Source organism: Coffea eugenioides, chromosome 5 (assembly GCF_003713205.1).
Source record: "Coffea eugenioides isolate CCC68of chromosome 5, Ceug_1.0, whole genome shotgun sequence".
In the NCBI taxonomy this organism is placed as follows: domain Eukaryota; kingdom Viridiplantae; phylum Streptophyta; class Magnoliopsida; order Gentianales; family Rubiaceae; genus Coffea; species Coffea eugenioides.
This window is the reverse complement of record NC_040039.1, coordinates 70,939-89,844: the sequence shown is the minus strand read 5'-3', so window position 1 is coordinate 89,844 and position 18,906 is coordinate 70,939. Positions and strand designations below refer to the sequence as shown.

Below are 18,906 nucleotides of genomic sequence, written 5' to 3'. Positions count from 1 at the left end.
TAACTTTCTCAAGTAGTGAAAATGTCTTTTGACGCGAAAATCGACATTGGTAGATGAAGACTTTTAGTTACTCAATTTCATCACTCATTAGAGTTGCTTTTGCATACTCATAATTCAAGAGCCGTTTTACCCGAAAGTCGATATTTGTAGATAAAGACTCCGGGTTACTAAGTATCAAGGATCATTAAAGTGAACATTTTTTTTCTTTTTCTCACTTTTTCTTTCTTTTTTCTTTTATTTTTTTATTTTTTCTTTTTTCTAGGAACTTCCCTCATATAAAATGATCATAGAAAAAGTAATGCAAATATTGACTATATTCATCACTCAAATTGTGAAATTCAGTCAAGATAGGAAACTTATCAAGCATCCAAAATTCAAGGCATAATTACTTCCACTTTACTAGGTATACTTTTGTCATATTAAAAATACTGATCACATAAGAGCTATTTCCAAGTCGAATAGGAAATAAGATAAATTTTACTACAAAGGGAGAATTTTGACTACTATTGGCTATGGAACTTCTTCTAAAATTGACAAAATTATGAAACTTTTGAAACATTTTTCTCAAATCACCATAATTAAAGAGGAAGTAATCCTCCCCCCACACTTAAAGTGTACAGTGTCCTCAATGTGCAAAAATGAAAACAAGAGTAAAAGAAATACTCGCTCTATGGTGAATTGTCCTCTTGTTTGGGATTTTCGATGACTTCACTTTTCTTGCATTTTAACCATTACCTACATAAATGACAGTCAAAGATTGCAAAAGCTCTATATAATAACCATTAGTTTGCAAAAAGTTGAAAATAAAATCAACAAACTTTACTACTAATATCCAAGAAGTGCATATGATACTTGTACGGTCAAATAATGAGCTATATTGACCCTAATGATTCACCATGCACTTAATATGCAAATGTATGCTTTGAATCTCAAAAACAAGTCATATGGAGTCATCTAATATGTTTATACATATTAATGGAAAAAATCATTTGGTGTTGTCATTGAAGACTTGGCTGGTCTTATCTATGACAACACCAAATATCGTCACTACGTTTATATTTCTGTGACAAGTTTTGGACCATCATAGAAAAAGTTGTGACCAAAGGCTCAATTCTCTCCATTTGATGATTTAATCAATAAATCTATAAAAATATGAAGTTTTAACATCTTAAATTCATAGAAATACAATTTTCTTACTTTAACCACAAAATGCAACTTTTTGACTAGAAACCTAAACATTTAGCTCCAAAATGAGAAAAGACAAACTTAAACACACATAAATGGCCATACAAAAGTATATAAAATCAACACTTATCAATTCACAATAATCACATCCCCATAGTGAATTAATATGGGAAAAAAATCCTCTCCTAGACAATGACAGCTCTATTGTCATTAAACTAGAACTATTTGTGATGACCAAATGTTGTCACTAAAGAAATTCCCAACCTATTAGTAGTGATGACTTCAGTTGTTGTCATTATTGCAACACAAATAATGACAATGTGGCCACTAATATGACTTTTAGTGACAATAATGACATAACATAACAACACCAAGATCATCATTGAAGACATGGCTGGTCTTATCTATGACAAAACCAAATGTCGTCACTATGTTTATATTTCTGTAAGAAGTTTTGGGCCATCATAGAAAGAGTTGTGACCAAAGGCTCAATTCTCTCCATTTGATGATTTAATCAATAAATCTATAAAAATATGAAGTTTTAACATCTTAAATTCGTAGAAATGCAATTTTCTTACTTTAACCACAAAATGCAACTTTTGACTAGAAACCTAAACATTTAACTCCAAAATGAGAAAAGACAAACTTAAACACACATAAATGGTCATACAAAAATATATAAAATCAACATTTATCAATTCACAAATCATATCCCCATAATGAATTAATAAGGGAAAAAATCCTCTCCTAGACAATGACAGCTCTATTGTCATTAAACTGGAATGACTATTTGTGATGACCAAATGTTGTCACTAAAGAAATCCCTAGCCTATTAGTAGCGATGACTTCAGTTGTTGTCATTATTGCAACACAAATAATGACAATGTGGCCACTAATATGACTTTTAGTGACAACAATGACATAACATAACGACACCAAGATCATCATTGAAGACATGGCTGGTCTTATCTGTGACAACACCAAATGTCATCACTATGTTTATATTTCTGTAAGAAGTTTTGGGCCATCATAGAAAGAGTTCGTGACCAAAGGCTCAATTCTCTCCATTTGATGATTTAATCAATAAATCTATAAAAATATGAAGTTTTAACATCTTAAATTCGTAGAAATGCAATTTTCTTACTTTAACCACAAAATGCAACTTTTTGACTAGAAACCTAAACATTTAACTCCAAAATGAGAAAAGACAAACTTAAACACACATAAATGGCCATACAAAAGTATATAAAATCAATGCTAATCAATTCACAACAATCATATCCCCATAGTAAATTAATAAAGCAAAAAAAATAATCTCCTAGACAGTAACAGTTCTATTGTCATTGAACTAGAATGACTATTTGTGATGACCAAATGTTGTCACTAAATAAATCCCCAGCCTATTAGCAGTGATTACTTCAGTTGTTGTCCTCATTGCAACACCAATAATGACAACATTGTCATTGATATGACTTTTAGCTTTCACCTGAGATCGTCAATGAAGACATGGCTGGTCTTATCTATGACACCACCAAATGTTGTCACCATGTCTATATTCCTGTAACAAGTTTTGGGCCATCGTAGAAAAAGTTGTGACCAAAGCTCCAATTTGAATATATTTGTATTGGAGAACAAATATATATCTAATGATACTTAGGACACACAAAGAAAAATTGAAACAAGAATTTTTAGTTCTTTTGTTTTTTAGAGCATAGGTTTCTTCAATTTAGGTGTTCAACAATCAATATGGAAATAGGTTTTCATCTAGTAGCTTTTGCATCTTCTTTTCTTCTCCAACTCCTTTTTTTTTTAACCCTGAAGAACAAGGGAAAATTAGAACCAACCATAATTTTTGCACTTTGTTTTGCTGAAGAACAGACACAAATTCAAAATCAAACACAATTGCGCTTCATCACCAACAGTTTTATTTAATCTAGGAATTGACAACCCATTATTTATTTATCATTTTTGTCGCTGGCATGAGCAACCAGGACTGCATTTCATCTCTGTAGAAAAACGAGAGGAACTGTTCAGATAGCAGCATAGAACTTGTTAATAACATAAGCACTGATTATTTCACTGAAAGTTACGGAGTGATGAAGGTAGGGAAAAATTATGACTCCTCTGTAATTGAAATACTTCCTCACAAAGGGAAGAACGTCACGAATTAGCACATGATGTGGGATGTAACTGCCCTCAGGTGCGACACGAGGGGATATAGGTAGTGCCAAGAATAATGTATTAACGCCTGGATACGAAGCCCAATCATCCCAACTCCGGAAGAGAGCACTGGTATCGCCTGGCCTACACTGACAAGACGGGTTGTCAAAATATTCCACCCAATCGTAATCAAGAAAGCCAGTTCTGAATTCTGATAACAGCGTCAAGAGCATGAACAGGCAGAGGACATTGCGGTGCAGCAGCTAAGTACATCTGCTTCTTCCCCAGGATATTGTATTCCAATAGTGCCCGAGCAAGATCATCCAAGGATGCCGGGTTTCCCCTATGGATATGAAACTCTACACCATCTAAAACAGCTTTGCCTAATGGATGAGAGTCTGAATAACCACCTATGAAACTGTTCCAGAGAGAGGAAGCCACTTCACGAGCATCATCGATGGAAGTAAGAGGTTCGGTTGTCCTGCGAGAGAAATTAACAGTTGGATGCTTTGGTTCTGGCAATCTTCTATCTCTGAACTCAGTTGTGGACAATCACTCGGCGCACAACATTGAGATAAGTTCAATTGAGGTGTTTGGCGACCGCCAAAATTTTCCAGAAAGGCAATATTGGCGTAGTCAACTTTTGTTTTACGCCATAAATCTATCAATCGTCCTTCTGTACCGCTTCGGCCCCACTAGGTGGAAATTCCAGCAGCTTCGAAGGACCCAATCAGAGAAGCCATCAACAGGAGTGTTATTGCTAAGAACAGTGGTTGCAAAGAGACAGCCATTCTTTTTTCTTTTCTTTTCAGTAATTTTTGCAGCTTTCCTTTGGTGAGTTTAGCTGCACAATGATTGGCCATGTTATAGATGAGTTTATCTCAAGTGGATGTTCAGCATCTAGAAAACTCAAACATCTGTACACAATAATGTGAATGGTATTATTTCTGTACACAAAAACCTTATCCGTTGGCGTTTGCTGGATGGAGAAAGGTTAATTTCAAGGACCAGAGCAACTCAATCTAAATGGGTTCGAAAGATATTTTGGTAGACTCAATTTCCCAGACTACTTGTGGACTATATAGCCACATCGATTTTCTCTATAATCTAATGCTAGTTATGTCAACATATATGACTTCAACAAGACTCTCCAATTGATTACAAGGTCCACAGATGAACCTATAGATTAGGTGAACCTCAATATTTAACTATTGTATTTTCTAAGTCAAGATAAGCTGTTAATCAAATTCTAAGGATTGTCCTTCTAGGCTGGCAATTAACAAGGTTGGGTCAATTACATAACTGCCGAAGAAAGTTGACCATTGGTTGAAACATGTAAATCAAAATTGATGATGAATTGGTCTAAAAAAAAACCTTCTTCCTTCTTCCTTCTTCCAACAGTGGCGTACATTGGCTCTAACATCCACGTACCCCCCAAAAATTCTGGGACCAGCCCATCTTAAATTATTGTGCTTCCACAAAATTTTGGGACCAATCCTTCATATGCGATTTGTATTTTTGTAAAATTACTCACATTTTGATTTCCTCAACTAGTTCTCTCGTTATCATGCCTCTGATTTGTGATATCCAGCCGTTGTTCGCCCTACATGTTATGAGTTTGTTAGATATCATCCCTCAAGATGTTGCAGGACGAAGGAGGATTCTGAGTACTAGAGAAAACAGAGATTTCATTATGGAATGAAGTTACTATATTTTGTGAATAACTTTGCATCTGGCTTCTCCTCTTCATTGGAATTTTCTCCATTGATCTCTCCATTAGTTTATATTTTAATTACTATATTTTTATAAAATTGACATGGGTTATAATATATTTCATCACTTGTGTCAGTATACATAAAACGATGTAGTTATAATAAGAATTAATAGTGAAGTAGGAGCGTGTGTAAAAATTGTCAATTTATATTTTTTTAATTTTTATTAACCACATAAAAATGCACATCTAGGAAAAACACACTGGCCAACCATTGCTTTCTTTTCAAGTGTACCTAAAAACTTTTGAATTCTCACCACCAAATGAACAGGGGAATGTTGGCATGTTGAGCAGATCTCCTTGTCCAATGTTTTTAGCTGTGTTTTCAGACTCGAATTGGGCCGGCCGGTTCGACCGGTCGAACTGGAAACCGATCAGGTATCCGGTCCGAGTTATTCCAAATAACCCATTGGAAAAAGTTTGGTCAAACCCGGTTAAAAATCGGGCTGAACCGTGCAAACCAATGCAAATCGGGTTAATTTCTATTTTCTCATTTTGCTTGATTTTTCAACCGACCAGCCCTAATTCTTGATTCTTCCCATCATATTCGCACTAGCCGTCACCACGAAAATCACAGCCTACTTTCCTTTTTCCTCCTCATCCAATTTTCCTCCTCACTCTATGGAGACATGACAGTAGCCTCATCTTCTACGCCAGTGACTTCATCTCGCTAAGGTAAGTTTCTTTCTCTTCATTTGTCTTTTTTTTTCATTTTTATTTATTGCAAGTATAAAAGTGTTAATTGGCATCTGCTTTGGTCTTGGAGATCGACTCTATGTACTCACATTATTTGTTTTCATACTAGTAGTAGTTAAAAACAGGCATCAATACAAGAAGCAGAATAGTAATAATTCATACTACTATTTGGGAATCAAGTTTTGTATTAGTGTTTTTTCATTTTTGGCATCCGTATTTTAGATTAAACTTCGCATGTAAGAAGTAAGAACTTGCCAGAGATTATATTTTGCAATAATTTGAGACATATGAATTCTAAGAAAAAGAACTAAAATGTATATATTGGGCCTAGAAAATTCTTGAATAACTCAATGTATGGAAGCTTAATATGTGAATACCTAAATAAATACTATGATATGTTTTCAACTGAACAAAACTGATTATACTTCAATTTGTTCTGTTTTTGTTCTTTTAGATGATGTTGTTGCGCCGAAGTTTCAGATTGAAACAAGTTATTACAGTATTTCAACTTGAGGAAGTTGATGAATATACAAATAGAGGTGTACTTTTCATTGTCTTTAGATTTTAACATGTATTAGTTTTCTATTTAGTTTAGTTTGTTAGTTTGAATAGATTTGGAGGTTATTGTTCTTCATTTGTGAAGTTATTCTTTGGATTGTATTGTTTGAGTTTTCAAAGTTGGTTTTACTTCATGGGTATGATATGTAGGAAATGTGTAGGAAAAAGAAAAACACCAAAATGTATATACTTTTCATGGTATTTCAGGTTTTATATATTTAATATATATTTATGATATCATGATGATATCATCCGGTTGGGCCTCGATCGAACCCAGTCGAACCTATTGATCTCTGACCCCTGAGCTCGGTCGAGTCGACACCCGGTCCGAATTTGAAAACATAAGTTTTTAGGTGATAAGACGTTTAATGTTGACCAAAATGCGATCTAACAAACAAATCGAGAAGAAGGGAGCAGCAGTCAGTATGTACTCAAATGAAAACACTCAAGAGTAGACACCAAAATGACTTTTTATTGAGTCTCAAACACTCAGTCAAATCAAACATGCACCATAAACTCCAGAGCACAGCTCTTATAATATTTGAACTCTTATTGTTTTTGGTCCAAGGCTGCGATGCCAAGAATGGCAATCTATAATAGCAACAATGAGACATTCAGCACCAATTAGCCTCGTATCATCAATGCGCAATCGCGCATAATGTGCGGTTTGCTACACATTCTTGGCATGATGTTAGGAAATCAAAGTTGAATTGGCAATTGACTGTAGAATGGTGCGTGGATATGCCAATTTTTGCCTTAATGTTTTCCAGCTTGTTAGCGTATTGAATATGTAATAGAGTTATATAGGTGTAATACTGGAATTGTATTTCCTCTTTGTCACAATTTCATTCCTATTTAAATAGAAAATTTACATTTTGCACAAAAAAAAAAGGAAATCCGGTGAAAAGAAAATCCGACTCACAATTCCCAAGTTATTTAAACTGTTAAATTGGACCTTGACAACTTGTCCACCAGCATAAACGAATAAAACGAAAATACCCCAAGTCTGTGAGAAGTACTGGCTTTCTTTTGCCTACATGGATGACTTTTATGCAGCTCATAATGCAACATATCCTACAAGCGCTACAACTTTTCACCGAAAGCAATATTGCAGCTTTCTAATTTTATCGGCATTGGGTCCTTCTGTGTATGACCCTGACATTGACTCTATTAGGTGCAGTTTTTCTTACTTGGCATCATGACTTCACCTTCAATGAAAATCTAATAGCTATCATAATCTCCTGGTGCTTAGAAATTAAATTCTTTTAGTTCTTTTTGATGTATGTCACACTACCCAAAGAACAAATATAGCCCTAAACAAAAATCCATTCCGAACAAAGTATACGCTGTTTTAGTTGTGCAAACATCTCCAATAAAATTATTGTTAGGACTGACCCAAAAATAAACAAATTAAAGTTAGAACAAAGTAGGCGGTATAACCGACCATATACTGCTTAGGCGGTAGACACTAGCCATATAATATTTAGGTGGTAAAATCGACCATATAAAAGGGTTGTGGCAACCCAATAAAAACAAATAACAAAGCAAAATAAAAGACACAGAAATTTACGTGGTTCGATCAAATTGACCTATGTCCACGGGCGAGGGAGGAGCAATATTTCTACTATAAAGAAGAAATACAAAAGCCATAGGAAAGCGGTTCCTAAGCCAAAATAACACTGACAAAAGGTTTAGGAAATATTCCTAAATTCAAAATAAGAGAGCCTAAAATATTTGACTACAAATGGGTTAGATGACCCAAGAAACTAATATCCTATATAATACTCTCTTGAGTGGTGCGCTTAAAACCTTCAATAATCTCTTCTATTTATAGGCTCACCAAAGGGAGCTTTCTGCTGTTGGCTTCAATGTGGGACGAAGAAAAGCATCGGTTAACAAATCTCCACCTTGATGAGTCCCCAACATCGAGAGATTATAAACTTGCTCCATCTTTTCCATATAAGCCCCAACGGGCCATATCACAAATAACGAACACCAACCAAATCCAAGCACAGCTTGAACTTGTAAACTGGAAGATGTTTTGTAAACATATCGGCTGAATTGTCCTTGGTATTGATTTTCTGAATAAAGACTTTTCCCTCAACAATGATATCCCAAATGAAGTGATACTTCACATCAATGTGGTTCGTCCTCTCACTACAAGAAATATGCTTTTCAGTGACAAAAATTTATGTGACAACAAAAATCTTGTCACAGATAACCTAATTCAGTGACGACATTAGGTGTCATCACAGATGAGTACAGCACAAGCATAATCAGTGACAACATTGGAAGTTGTCATTCTCAACTCGTCACGAAATAGTTGGCGCGCATCTCATTTGATGCCGTGGGAAATGAATTTATGACAACTCAAGTAAAGTCGTCACAAACGGTCTCTCTACAGTGACAACATAACTTGTTGTCATTGAAAGTCTACCCGATTCCAATTTTGTGACAACTTTTTGCATCACTGTATACTACAGTATTTTCATCAACTTTCACTAATTCTACTATGACACCCTAATTTTATTTTTTAGCCCCCAATTCTTTTATATTAGCAAAAGCACCGAAGATATGACACCCTAATATTATAATTTAGCCCCTATTCATTACGTATTAGCAAAATGCAAATGATATAATAACAAACTATTTTTAGATATTTGTAATTTTTGCTAAGTTGACATAATAGACATGTCTGAGCATAAAATTTTTTTCACGAATTGTTTATTATTACTTATAACAACCCCCAAAAATCAATAACTGAAATAATTTGAAAAAGTGTAATTGAATATAATTTGTAGTCTAATGTTAGCACTGTGAAAGATTAGTATAACGTGTAATACATCATAAGTAATAATTATTTTCATATGGAATGGGTATATATGAAATTAAAATTATTCAGTAAAATATCTGTCGTGTAATAAGATTGAGAGTTGTAACACATTTAACAGAATATTTGATTACATGTTTCTTTTAATTTATTATAAAAACTAAGTAAGAGACAAAGAGTAGGATAGCATGAGTAAGAAGTGCTATACTGTATATAAGCAATTCTATAGTATTTTCATCAAATTTCACTAATTCTACTATGGCACCCTAATTTTATTATTTAGCCCCCAATTCTTTTATATGAGCAAAAGCACAGAAGATATGACACCCTAATTTTATAATTTAGCCCCTATTCATTACGTATTAGCAAAATGCAAATGATATAATAACAAACTAGTTTTAGATATTTGTAATTTTTGCTAAGTTGACATAATAGACATGTCTGAGCATAAAAATTTTTTCATGAATTGTTTATTATTACTTATAACAACCCCCAAAAATCAATAACTGAAATAATTTGAAAAAGTGTAATTGAATATAATTTGTAGTCTAATGTTAGCACTGTGAAAGATTAGTATAACGTATAATACATCATAAGTAATAATTATTTTCATATGGAATGGGTATATACGAAATTAAAATTATTCAGTAAAATATCTGTCGTGCAATAAGATTGAGAGTTGTAACACATTTAACAGAATATTTGATTACATGTTTCTTTTAATTTATTATAAAAACTAAGTAATAGACAAAGAGTAGGATAAGCATGAGTAAGAAGTGCTATACTGTATATAAGCAATTCTATGCATGTTAAATTTTTGAAACATGTTTTATTGTGTAAGTTTTATTGTAAGGTAATTTCTTAAATAATTTGTATATTGAGTTGTCCAAACCCAAAAAGATGTATATAGACACAAACAAGCACACATATATATATATATACATGCACAAAAAAGAAACCAATATCAAATAATTTATTTGATATTTATAGATGAGATTAAGGAAAAAAAAAAGAGATTAAGTATGAAAAAAGAAACCTGGAAAAAAAAATTTGACCAAGGAAAATAAAAAGAAAAAAGATGTATGAAGCTAAAGGCGTGAATCCTGGAATCTCAAAGACGTGCTTAGATGCCAAAAAAAAAAGAGCGCCAGTCTGAAATCTGAAAGAGGCGCGAGGCGGGTGGCTGAAATTTCTACAAAACGACGTCGTTTTTGGTTGTTCACAGACAAACAAAAGTCTCGCCGCTTCTCTCTTCCAACACTTGGACAAATTTCATTCTCAATCTTTCCTTCCTATGGTGAACACCGAAAAACTCTGGATCTCAAACACCTTCTGCTTCCGTAAAATGCTCCTCTAAAGCACCATTGACGAGTGCCAATCTTCAGGTCAAGCTCGCCGAAGAAGCGAAGTCAGAACACTTCCAAGCTCCCTCCTCGTTCCGCGACTTCAGCTTAGACTTTTCTCCGACCCCCTCTTCAGCTAATTGTGCGGTATGTGTTTTTTTTTTGCTTTCAAAAGCTGCTCAGCCTTCTATTGTAAAGACTAATTTATGAACTAGATTGTTAATTAGCAGTGGGGAAGGTAATACTCTTGGCCAAATCGCATCCGAAACACTTGCGATATGGAGTATGAACAATGACAAGGGTTCATCCAAGAATTTTTTTTTCTTTTGTGGATTTTTTCCCTGTTTTCGAGAAATTTGGACTGATTAAACCAAAAATTGCTTGCTTTATATTTTGATGGAACCTTTTTGTGATTAGGATGGTCAGAACCGGCTTTCTTTGAGGAGCTATGAAATGCGAACATTTTTTGACAGCATTAATTTGGTTGGATGAAAGAGAAATTAAACAATTTGTCGTGCCATTTAATTGCTTCCTTAAGGGGAAGAGAACTTGACTGATTTGCCTAATTTATTTGGCTGTTTTAAATGTACTTTATGCCATACCATGTAATTTACTCTCTGGTTCTCTCTCTCTCTCTCTCTCTCTCTCTCTCTCTGGTAATCAAGCATGCACTTTACTAGAATTTTGCACGTTTGGGAACTGGCCAGAAAACTGTTTTGGGGTTTCAATTGCCGTTAATATGTTGTTGTGCAATGTGTGTTAGTCATACAATGGTTAATCTTTTGTAATAGTTAAGATTTTCATATCTGTATTCCCCCTTTGTTCTTCATTTCCTTGCCATTTTCGAACCTACATTTTAATTTTCCCCTGTTTTTGTTTGCTCATTATCCAATGGCTTCTGTCCTACCCCCGAAAGGCTTCATTTCCTTGCCATTATCTGAGGCAATTTGGGCTTCTGAAATGTTGCATTTTCTGTTTGTATCTTGAGAAATTTCTGTGTACAGTTCTTCTTTTATTGACTTTGTTCCATAACATCGTAGAGGTATCTAGCTTTAACATCTTTTAATTTTATCTGGGAGGGAGAAAATATAAAGAAGAAAGAACCTGAGAAGATGTTACTACATGGAGGGATATTTTTAGAGGGGAAAAGTTCAAAATAAAATTGACTCAAATGAAAGATGAACAAATTTCCATCAAGTGTATCCATTTAATAATTATCATTTTCACCCTAAAACTAAATACTGGAGCAATTTCTTTTCCATCTCAGCAGATTAATTGTATTTTTTTTTCTTTTGTGAGTTTATAGCAACAGTAGATAATATTCAATCATCAATAAATGAATGTAGAAACAAAGGATAACATAACATGTTGAAGTTCAGGTGCTGAAATTGCAGCTACGTCATTAATTCTCAATTATTTTTAACTACAAAAAGGAATTTTTTTCCTCTTTTTATTGGAACCAAGACTCAAAATATGGCACATGATTTTCAAACTGCTCTGAAAAAGGTAAGAAAAAGAACTGCATGACATTTTATATGAAATATATAACAGCAAAGTTTTAATATATACCACAGCAAAACAGAGAAAAAGGAATAAATTCTTTGCTATTCTATTCTCTTAACTTGATTATTCAATTTTTTGTTATCAAGATGTTAGAATGCCAGTGAACAGAAATTTTGCTTTTTCTTTAGACCTTTTGGGTTTATATGGCTGTAAAGAATGGTTTATTCTTTCCCCCATAGGACCAAAAAAATAAAAAGAAATGGTTATTAAAACTTTTGGAGCCACTGGAGAAAGCCATTGTTTCGTAAAAATTGCAAAGACTAAAGGTAAATCCAAAATTTTTTACAATGTATGATAAAAGTTCTCTAGTTTATATATATAATACATTCAGGGGTGGTTATCTTTCATTTCATAGTCTTATAGATGGTCAAAAACCGAAAAGAACAAATTCTAATAAAAAAATGGTCTATTTTATATATATGGTTAATACATCCAGTCTGTATTAATTAGATTCTCTCATAAGTGTAACCAAATCCCCTCTCTAATGGGGCCTTTAATTCCCTAACCAAAGTCCCTGAAAATAGAAAATGACAAATAGAGAGAAACAGAAAGGAAGCAAAAAGAATAGGGATTATGCAGTTGTTGCAGTTCCAACTTGCACCAAGTGATTGCTAGTGCATTTGTTGGTATTAACATTTGTTGATTGCTAGTGCATTTGTTGAAGTCTCTCCTCTTTAATTTCTATTGATTTCATGGTTAATTTCATGGCTGCTTTACATATGGCTTTTTTGGATTTTAGGAAACTGCTTTCATGGTTAATTTCATGTTCATTTCGTGGCTGCTTTACATATTACTTTTCTTGATATATGATACTGATTTCATGGCTTTTCATATGAATTTTCATATTACTTTTATGGCTGCTTTTCATATGACTTGTAGCCTTAATGTTTGAAAAGGCTAGTTAACAAATTATTCTCTTTAGTTTGATATTAGAAAAGTATTTTGTACTAAAGGCTGATGTGTCTATATCTAGGAATTGGTGTATGCCACCGGGATATTAAACCTCAAAATCTATTGGTGAGCTTTTATTTTTATCTCCTCTTTAAAGCTAGTATTAATCTAGATGGGGGGCTTTTATTTTTATCTCCTCTTTAAAGCTAGTATTAATCTAGATGGGGGTCATTTAATTCAATAGTCTTCATTTGTTGGTGAAATTGTAGTAACATCTTGCTTAGAACTGTGCAATAGCACTTGTTTTCCCCTCATGTTTTGTGCAGAGTACTCTGACTGGTTTGTGTTCTAAATTCTTACCCAACCAAGTATAGAACATGATTAGCAGTTTTGAGGATTTAGTACCTCATGTATTCAGGAGTTTATATCTTTGCACGGCCTAGGTGATAGACGTGGGCTTAAACTCTCTAATTTGTTTCTTTCATATTGCTATTTTAAACTCTGAACTTTGAAGTTTGACAATGAAAACCATACTGCAGGTCAATCCCCATACTCATCAGCTGAAGATATGTGATTTTGGAAGTGCAAAAATGTTGGTATGTTGTGCTTCTCCTGATATTTTGGCACCTATTTCTCGTTCTCATTTAGCCTCTTTTAAGCTGTTCAAAAGAAGCAGTTCAAATTTTTGAAGAGGTAGTTTGTCTTGAAATCAAAAGCTGTTTTCCAGAGGTACCTCGAGGCTGTTTCTCAGAATTGACCTCTTCCAGCATAAAAGAAACTATCGGGAACCCAAAAGCTAAAAGAACATCTCAAAGCATCGTTTAAGTTTACAATTAGCTGGAATTAGTTGATGTTAAGTAATCAAGAATTGGCCCTTGATCATACACTGTTCGCTAAGACTGCATTTCATTTTGCAGGTGCCTGGTGAACCAAATATATCTTATATATGCTCTTGTTACTATAGAGCTCTAGAGTTGATATTTGGGGCGACTGAGTATACTACTGCAATTGACATGTGGTCTGTTGGTTGTGTAATGGCTGAACTGCTTCTAGGACAGGTTTGTGAATATATTGATATTTTTCCTAAAACTTTTTTGTGAACCCAGTCTTTAATTTATCTTGTCGTGATTTTTTTTTAACGCCAACATGTAGCAGCTTTTTCATGGTGTCCCTTCGATGTTGAATTGAGTGTGTATTTTCTGCTTCCATGATACTGGATAGGTAGCTAAGTAACTTCGTGTGTCTAAGTTACTACTTTCATTACTAGGCTTTATGCGCTCAAGATACATGCTTCATTATAAACACGTGCTTTGAGATCCCACCTGCAAGTTCCCCCATCTAGTGTTTATAATATGGTGCCTATCTAGAAGTGTAGTTCCAGTTTTAACACCAGTGCTCATTGCTTCAATTTTGGTAACGTGTAGGTTCTAACACGATTCCCAAGAAGAAGAAGCCAGTCATTGCTGTGAAGATGGTTTTTGAATTGAAGACTACAAGGCCTATCGTGCTCATGTTTTGTTCTAGATGGGAATCGTGCTCATATTTTTGTATAGAACTTTACTACTCTCTATTGTGGATGGGAAATCACTAGTATTGTAACTGAATGGCTTATTTTGGATGGTGCATGGTTTATGACTCATTTGAGGCAACATTTATATATATATGTATTTGGGTTGATCTTCTATTGGAAATGAATGTTGGCTTTCTTTTCGTATGTTGGCTTTTTTTTTCTCCTTGCTACTCAATGAACGTTTTGTGATTGTTGGCAGCTATGTTGCGTAATTAACATTAGATTATTGCTTTTTACAAAAAAATAAATGACAATAAAAAAGTTGTCACTGCCAACAAGTTTCACTAGTGACACCAGAAAGTCGTCACTTTTTATGGATGGAAAACAATGACAATAAAAGTCGTCACTGAACGGAAGCATAATGTGACAACTCCAAGGGTTGACTATGACAAGAATTTAGCCAGCTTAGTGACAATAAAAGTCGTCACACAATGTACAACAATGAGTGACGACAAGAGTCATCACAAAAGTGAAATCGTTTGTGACGACTTTCAATAGTCGTCACATGGACCCCCTTTTGTGACATAGAACTAGTGACAGCTCTGTGACAGCAGTAAAAGTCGTCACTGACTTTTTTTGTGACGACTTCTGAATTTTTAGTGACGACTTTCGCCTGTCACAGAAACGCAATTTTCTTGTAGTGTCTTATGATACATCTGATCTTTAGTCAAGTGTATGGCACTTTGACTATCACAGTGAATAACAGTAACATCTTGATGTAGACTAAACTCGCTAAACAAACTCTTCAACCACAAGACTTCTTTGATTGCCTCGATCACAGCCATATATTCTGCTTTTGTAGTAGACAAAGCTACGACAAGTTGTAGAGTAACTTTCCAACTGACAGCACAACCACCAATGCAAAATACATAGCCTGCAAATGATCTTCTCCTGTCAAGATCCCCAGCGTAGTTTGAGTCTACAAAACCAACCAAAGAGTTATTATTTATTCCAAACTCCAAACATGCATTTGAAGTACCTCGCAAGTATCTAAGAATCCACTTCACACCCTGCCAATGTGTTTTACCAGAGCAAGACATATATCGGCTAACAATACTGACTGCATGTGAGATATTTGGACGAGTACAAACCATTACATACATAACACTGCCGACTGCACTGGAATAAGAAACCCGTGCCATATAATCTTTCTCTTCATCTGATTGTGGTGATTGAGCAACAGATAGCCGAAAATGGCTAGCAAGAGGAGTAGATACTGGTTTAGCATCTTTCATGCCAAAACGCTCCAAGACTTTCTCAATGTAATTTTTCTGGGTCAAGAACAACTTCCCTACTCCTCGATCTCGCTTGATATCCATACCAAGAATTTTCTTAGCTGCTCCCAAATCTTTCATTTCAAATTCACTACTTAACTGTAGTTTCAAAGTGTGAATTTCTGACAAATTCTTGGCAGCAATAAGCATGTCATCAACATATAACAATAAGTAAATGAAAAAACCATCATTTAACTTCCGGAAGTAAACACAACTATCGTACATGCTCCTTGAATAACCATGACCCAACATAACGGAATCAAACCTTTTATACCATTGTTTTGGAGAATGCTTCAATCCATATAAGGATTTCTTCAACAAGCAAACATGGTCTTCCTTACCTTCAATCTCAAAACTCTGGGGTTGCTTCATATAAATTTGTTCTTCAAATTCACCATGCAAGAAAGCTGTCTTAACATCAAGCTGCTCTAACTCCAAATCACACATGACAACTAAAGCGAGCAAAACACGAATAGAGCTATGTTTAACAACAAGTGAAAATATTTCATTAAAATCAACACCTTGCACCTGACTATAGTCCTTTGCAACCAATCATGCTTTATACTTTGCATCTTCAACCCCTGAAATACCTTTCTTTTTCTTGAAGACCCACTTACATCCAACAATTTTCTATATCTATCGGCGGTTTTACAAGAACCCAAGTTTCATTCTAATGAAGAGATTTAATTTTTTTATTCATCGCAATCAACCACTTTGCAGAATCATCACAAGAAACTGCTTGTAAATAGGTGGAAGGCTCACCAACTGCATCAGTTTCTTCTGCAACAGGCAAAACATATGTAACTAAATTTGCATATCTTTGTAGTGGTCGAATGTCTCTCCTTGGTCTATCTCTGGCTATGAAATACTCCTCTTTTTCTAAATTATCTTCAACAGCAGATTCAAGTGCATCTACTGGCACATGCTGAGTAGAAGATTTAGTTTGAGAAGGACCAGAACTGCCAATATCAAGCTCCACCTGCTTCTGTGTACTATCAGTAGTACAAGGACTAGAAGACTCCTTCTTGAAAAATAACATAGACAATTCATCAAAAGTAACATCTCTACTAATCACAAATTTTGGAGATTTGGGATCAGGACACCATAATCTGTATCCTTTTACCCCAGAAGCATACCTAAGAAAAATGCACTTTTTATCTCTAGACTCCAATTTTTCATCATTAACATGCATGTATGCTGGGCACCCAAAAGCTTTTAAATTGGAGTAATCAGCAGGAGTACCTGACCAAACTTCCTCAGGAATTTTGAAATCAAGAGATGCAGAAGGAGAACGGTTGACAATCTAACAGGCCATATTGATCGCCTCTGCCCAAAAGTCGTTTGTCAACCCTGCATTGGAGATCATACATCTTGCTCTCTCCAAAAGCGTTTTGTTCATACGTTCGGCCACACCATTTTCTTGAGGCGTCATTCTGACAGTGCGATGCTGAACAATTCCTTCATTTTTGCAGAATCTATCAAATTCATTTTCACAAAATTTCATGCCATTATCTGTTCTCAACTGCTTAATAAGTTTTCCTATTTATTTTTCAATCAAAACTTTCATTGCTTGAAAGTTAGGAAAACATCATTTTTATACTTAAGAAAATAGATCCAAACTTTCCTTGAATAAGCATCAATGAAAGTCAACATGTACCTAGTGATAAGGGTTTATTTTACGTATTTTTTAGTGCATTTTAGTAGTTAATTCTGGTTTCATTATTTAGTTTTATAACTAAAATAACTAGGTTTTAGTAAAAATATACATTTTTGGTAAAAGTGGCCAATATTGCATTTCTTTTTATTTTAATGGTAAAAACTTCATTTTCATGCAGGATTAATGATTCAATCACCAAAGGATGTCAAGTGAGGTGAAAAGTAGATAATTGGTGATGAATTCAAGTGGTAAAGAAGAAATAAGGTGAAAAACGTTTAAGTGAAGAAATGCTGTTCAAGACAGTTTTGACACTCTTCGGTATTTTGACTATATCTGGAGCTACACATATCAGATTGAGGTGATATTTATACCATTTTAAAGCTAAGAAAGATTACCTACAATTCGTATGAAGACATCAAAATCCAATTCTACTGCTTTCATGGGCAAAACGTTGAAATACAAAAGCTACATTCTATGGTCGAGAATGAAACAGGAGTTTGATCAGGTAATAGTATTTAGACCATATCTCAGGCTACTAAACTCCGATTTGGATGATTCTTGAAGCATTGAAAAGATAACGCAAAGGGCTACAACGTTTGTGTTTTACACAAAAGCTAGTTCGGCCTTCATCATAGAGAAAATTGTTGTTGAAGCAAGGCCAAGTTGAAAACGCAAGTTGACAAAACGCGAGTTGATGCCGCGTTTTGTAGCCGAAAATCTACAATTTGCTCAGCCATTTCTCTTGTATTCATACTACTGTCCAGCCATAAGTAGTAAGGGAATTCGGTGCACATGCTTCAGAAAACAAAAGGGTAAGAAATGTGACTTATTTTCAAGTAAAAAACATTGGTTATTGACTATTTTAACAAATTTCAGATTTGCGAATCAAAGGGTGGAAAATTTGACCAAGAAAAAGGAGTTTTGAACCAGCTTTTATGCATAGACATTGGGGAGGTCAGGAGGATCATACGTAACCAGATTTTCTGACAGCAAAACTCTCTCTAGCTAGGAAATTTTGCAGGAATACTTGGAAGCTTCATCTTGTAATCATCTAGTACAAGACATAGTAGATTCTTGGAGAGCTTCACCATTACTTAGCTAAGCTTTTCTTTATTTTTCTTGTAAACTGAGATGTTTTCCATTAATGAAGTTATAAGTTTGATTATTATATCATCAATGAGTAGCTAAAATTTCTATATCTAGGGAGTAGATGAAACTTATGGCCAAATGATATGAATTGAATGTGATTTATACTTGTTGTATCTTGTATTAATTTGTCTACTTGTGTATGCTTGATTACTTGTTGTTGTTTGATCACCAATAGCAGGTTTATAGTTGTTATTATGCATTGAGAAATGGTAAAAATAATGGAATAATATGAGTAGAGTTTGAGCTGTTAATTCATGAG

The 18,906-nt window shown here is 34.4% G+C and overlaps 1 protein-coding gene and 1 long non-coding RNA gene across 2 annotated transcripts; one reads left to right on the top strand and one right to left on the bottom strand.

Moving 5' to 3' along the window:
• Positions 1-3,534: 3,534 nt before the first annotated feature.
• LOC113770222 (acidic endochitinase-like) lies at positions 3,535-4,002 on the bottom strand. The gene is made up of 2 exons (XM_027314628.1): positions 3,998-4,002; positions 3,535-3,877 (listed from the first exon to the last, which is right to left on the bottom strand). Exons 1-2 carry the CDS (start codon positions 4,000-4,002, stop codon positions 3,535-3,537), a joined length of 348 nt encoding a protein of 115 aa, XP_027170429.1.
• Positions 4,003-10,475: 6,473 nt separating this feature from the next.
• LOC113772052 lies at positions 10,476-14,681 on the top strand. The gene is made up of 5 exons (XR_003468463.1): positions 10,476-10,690; positions 13,080-13,123; positions 13,537-13,593; positions 13,915-14,055; positions 14,422-14,681. It is a non-coding gene; the product is annotated as an uncharacterized LOC113772052 (long non-coding RNA).
• The last annotated feature ends 4,225 nt before the right edge of the window (positions 14,682-18,906 follow it).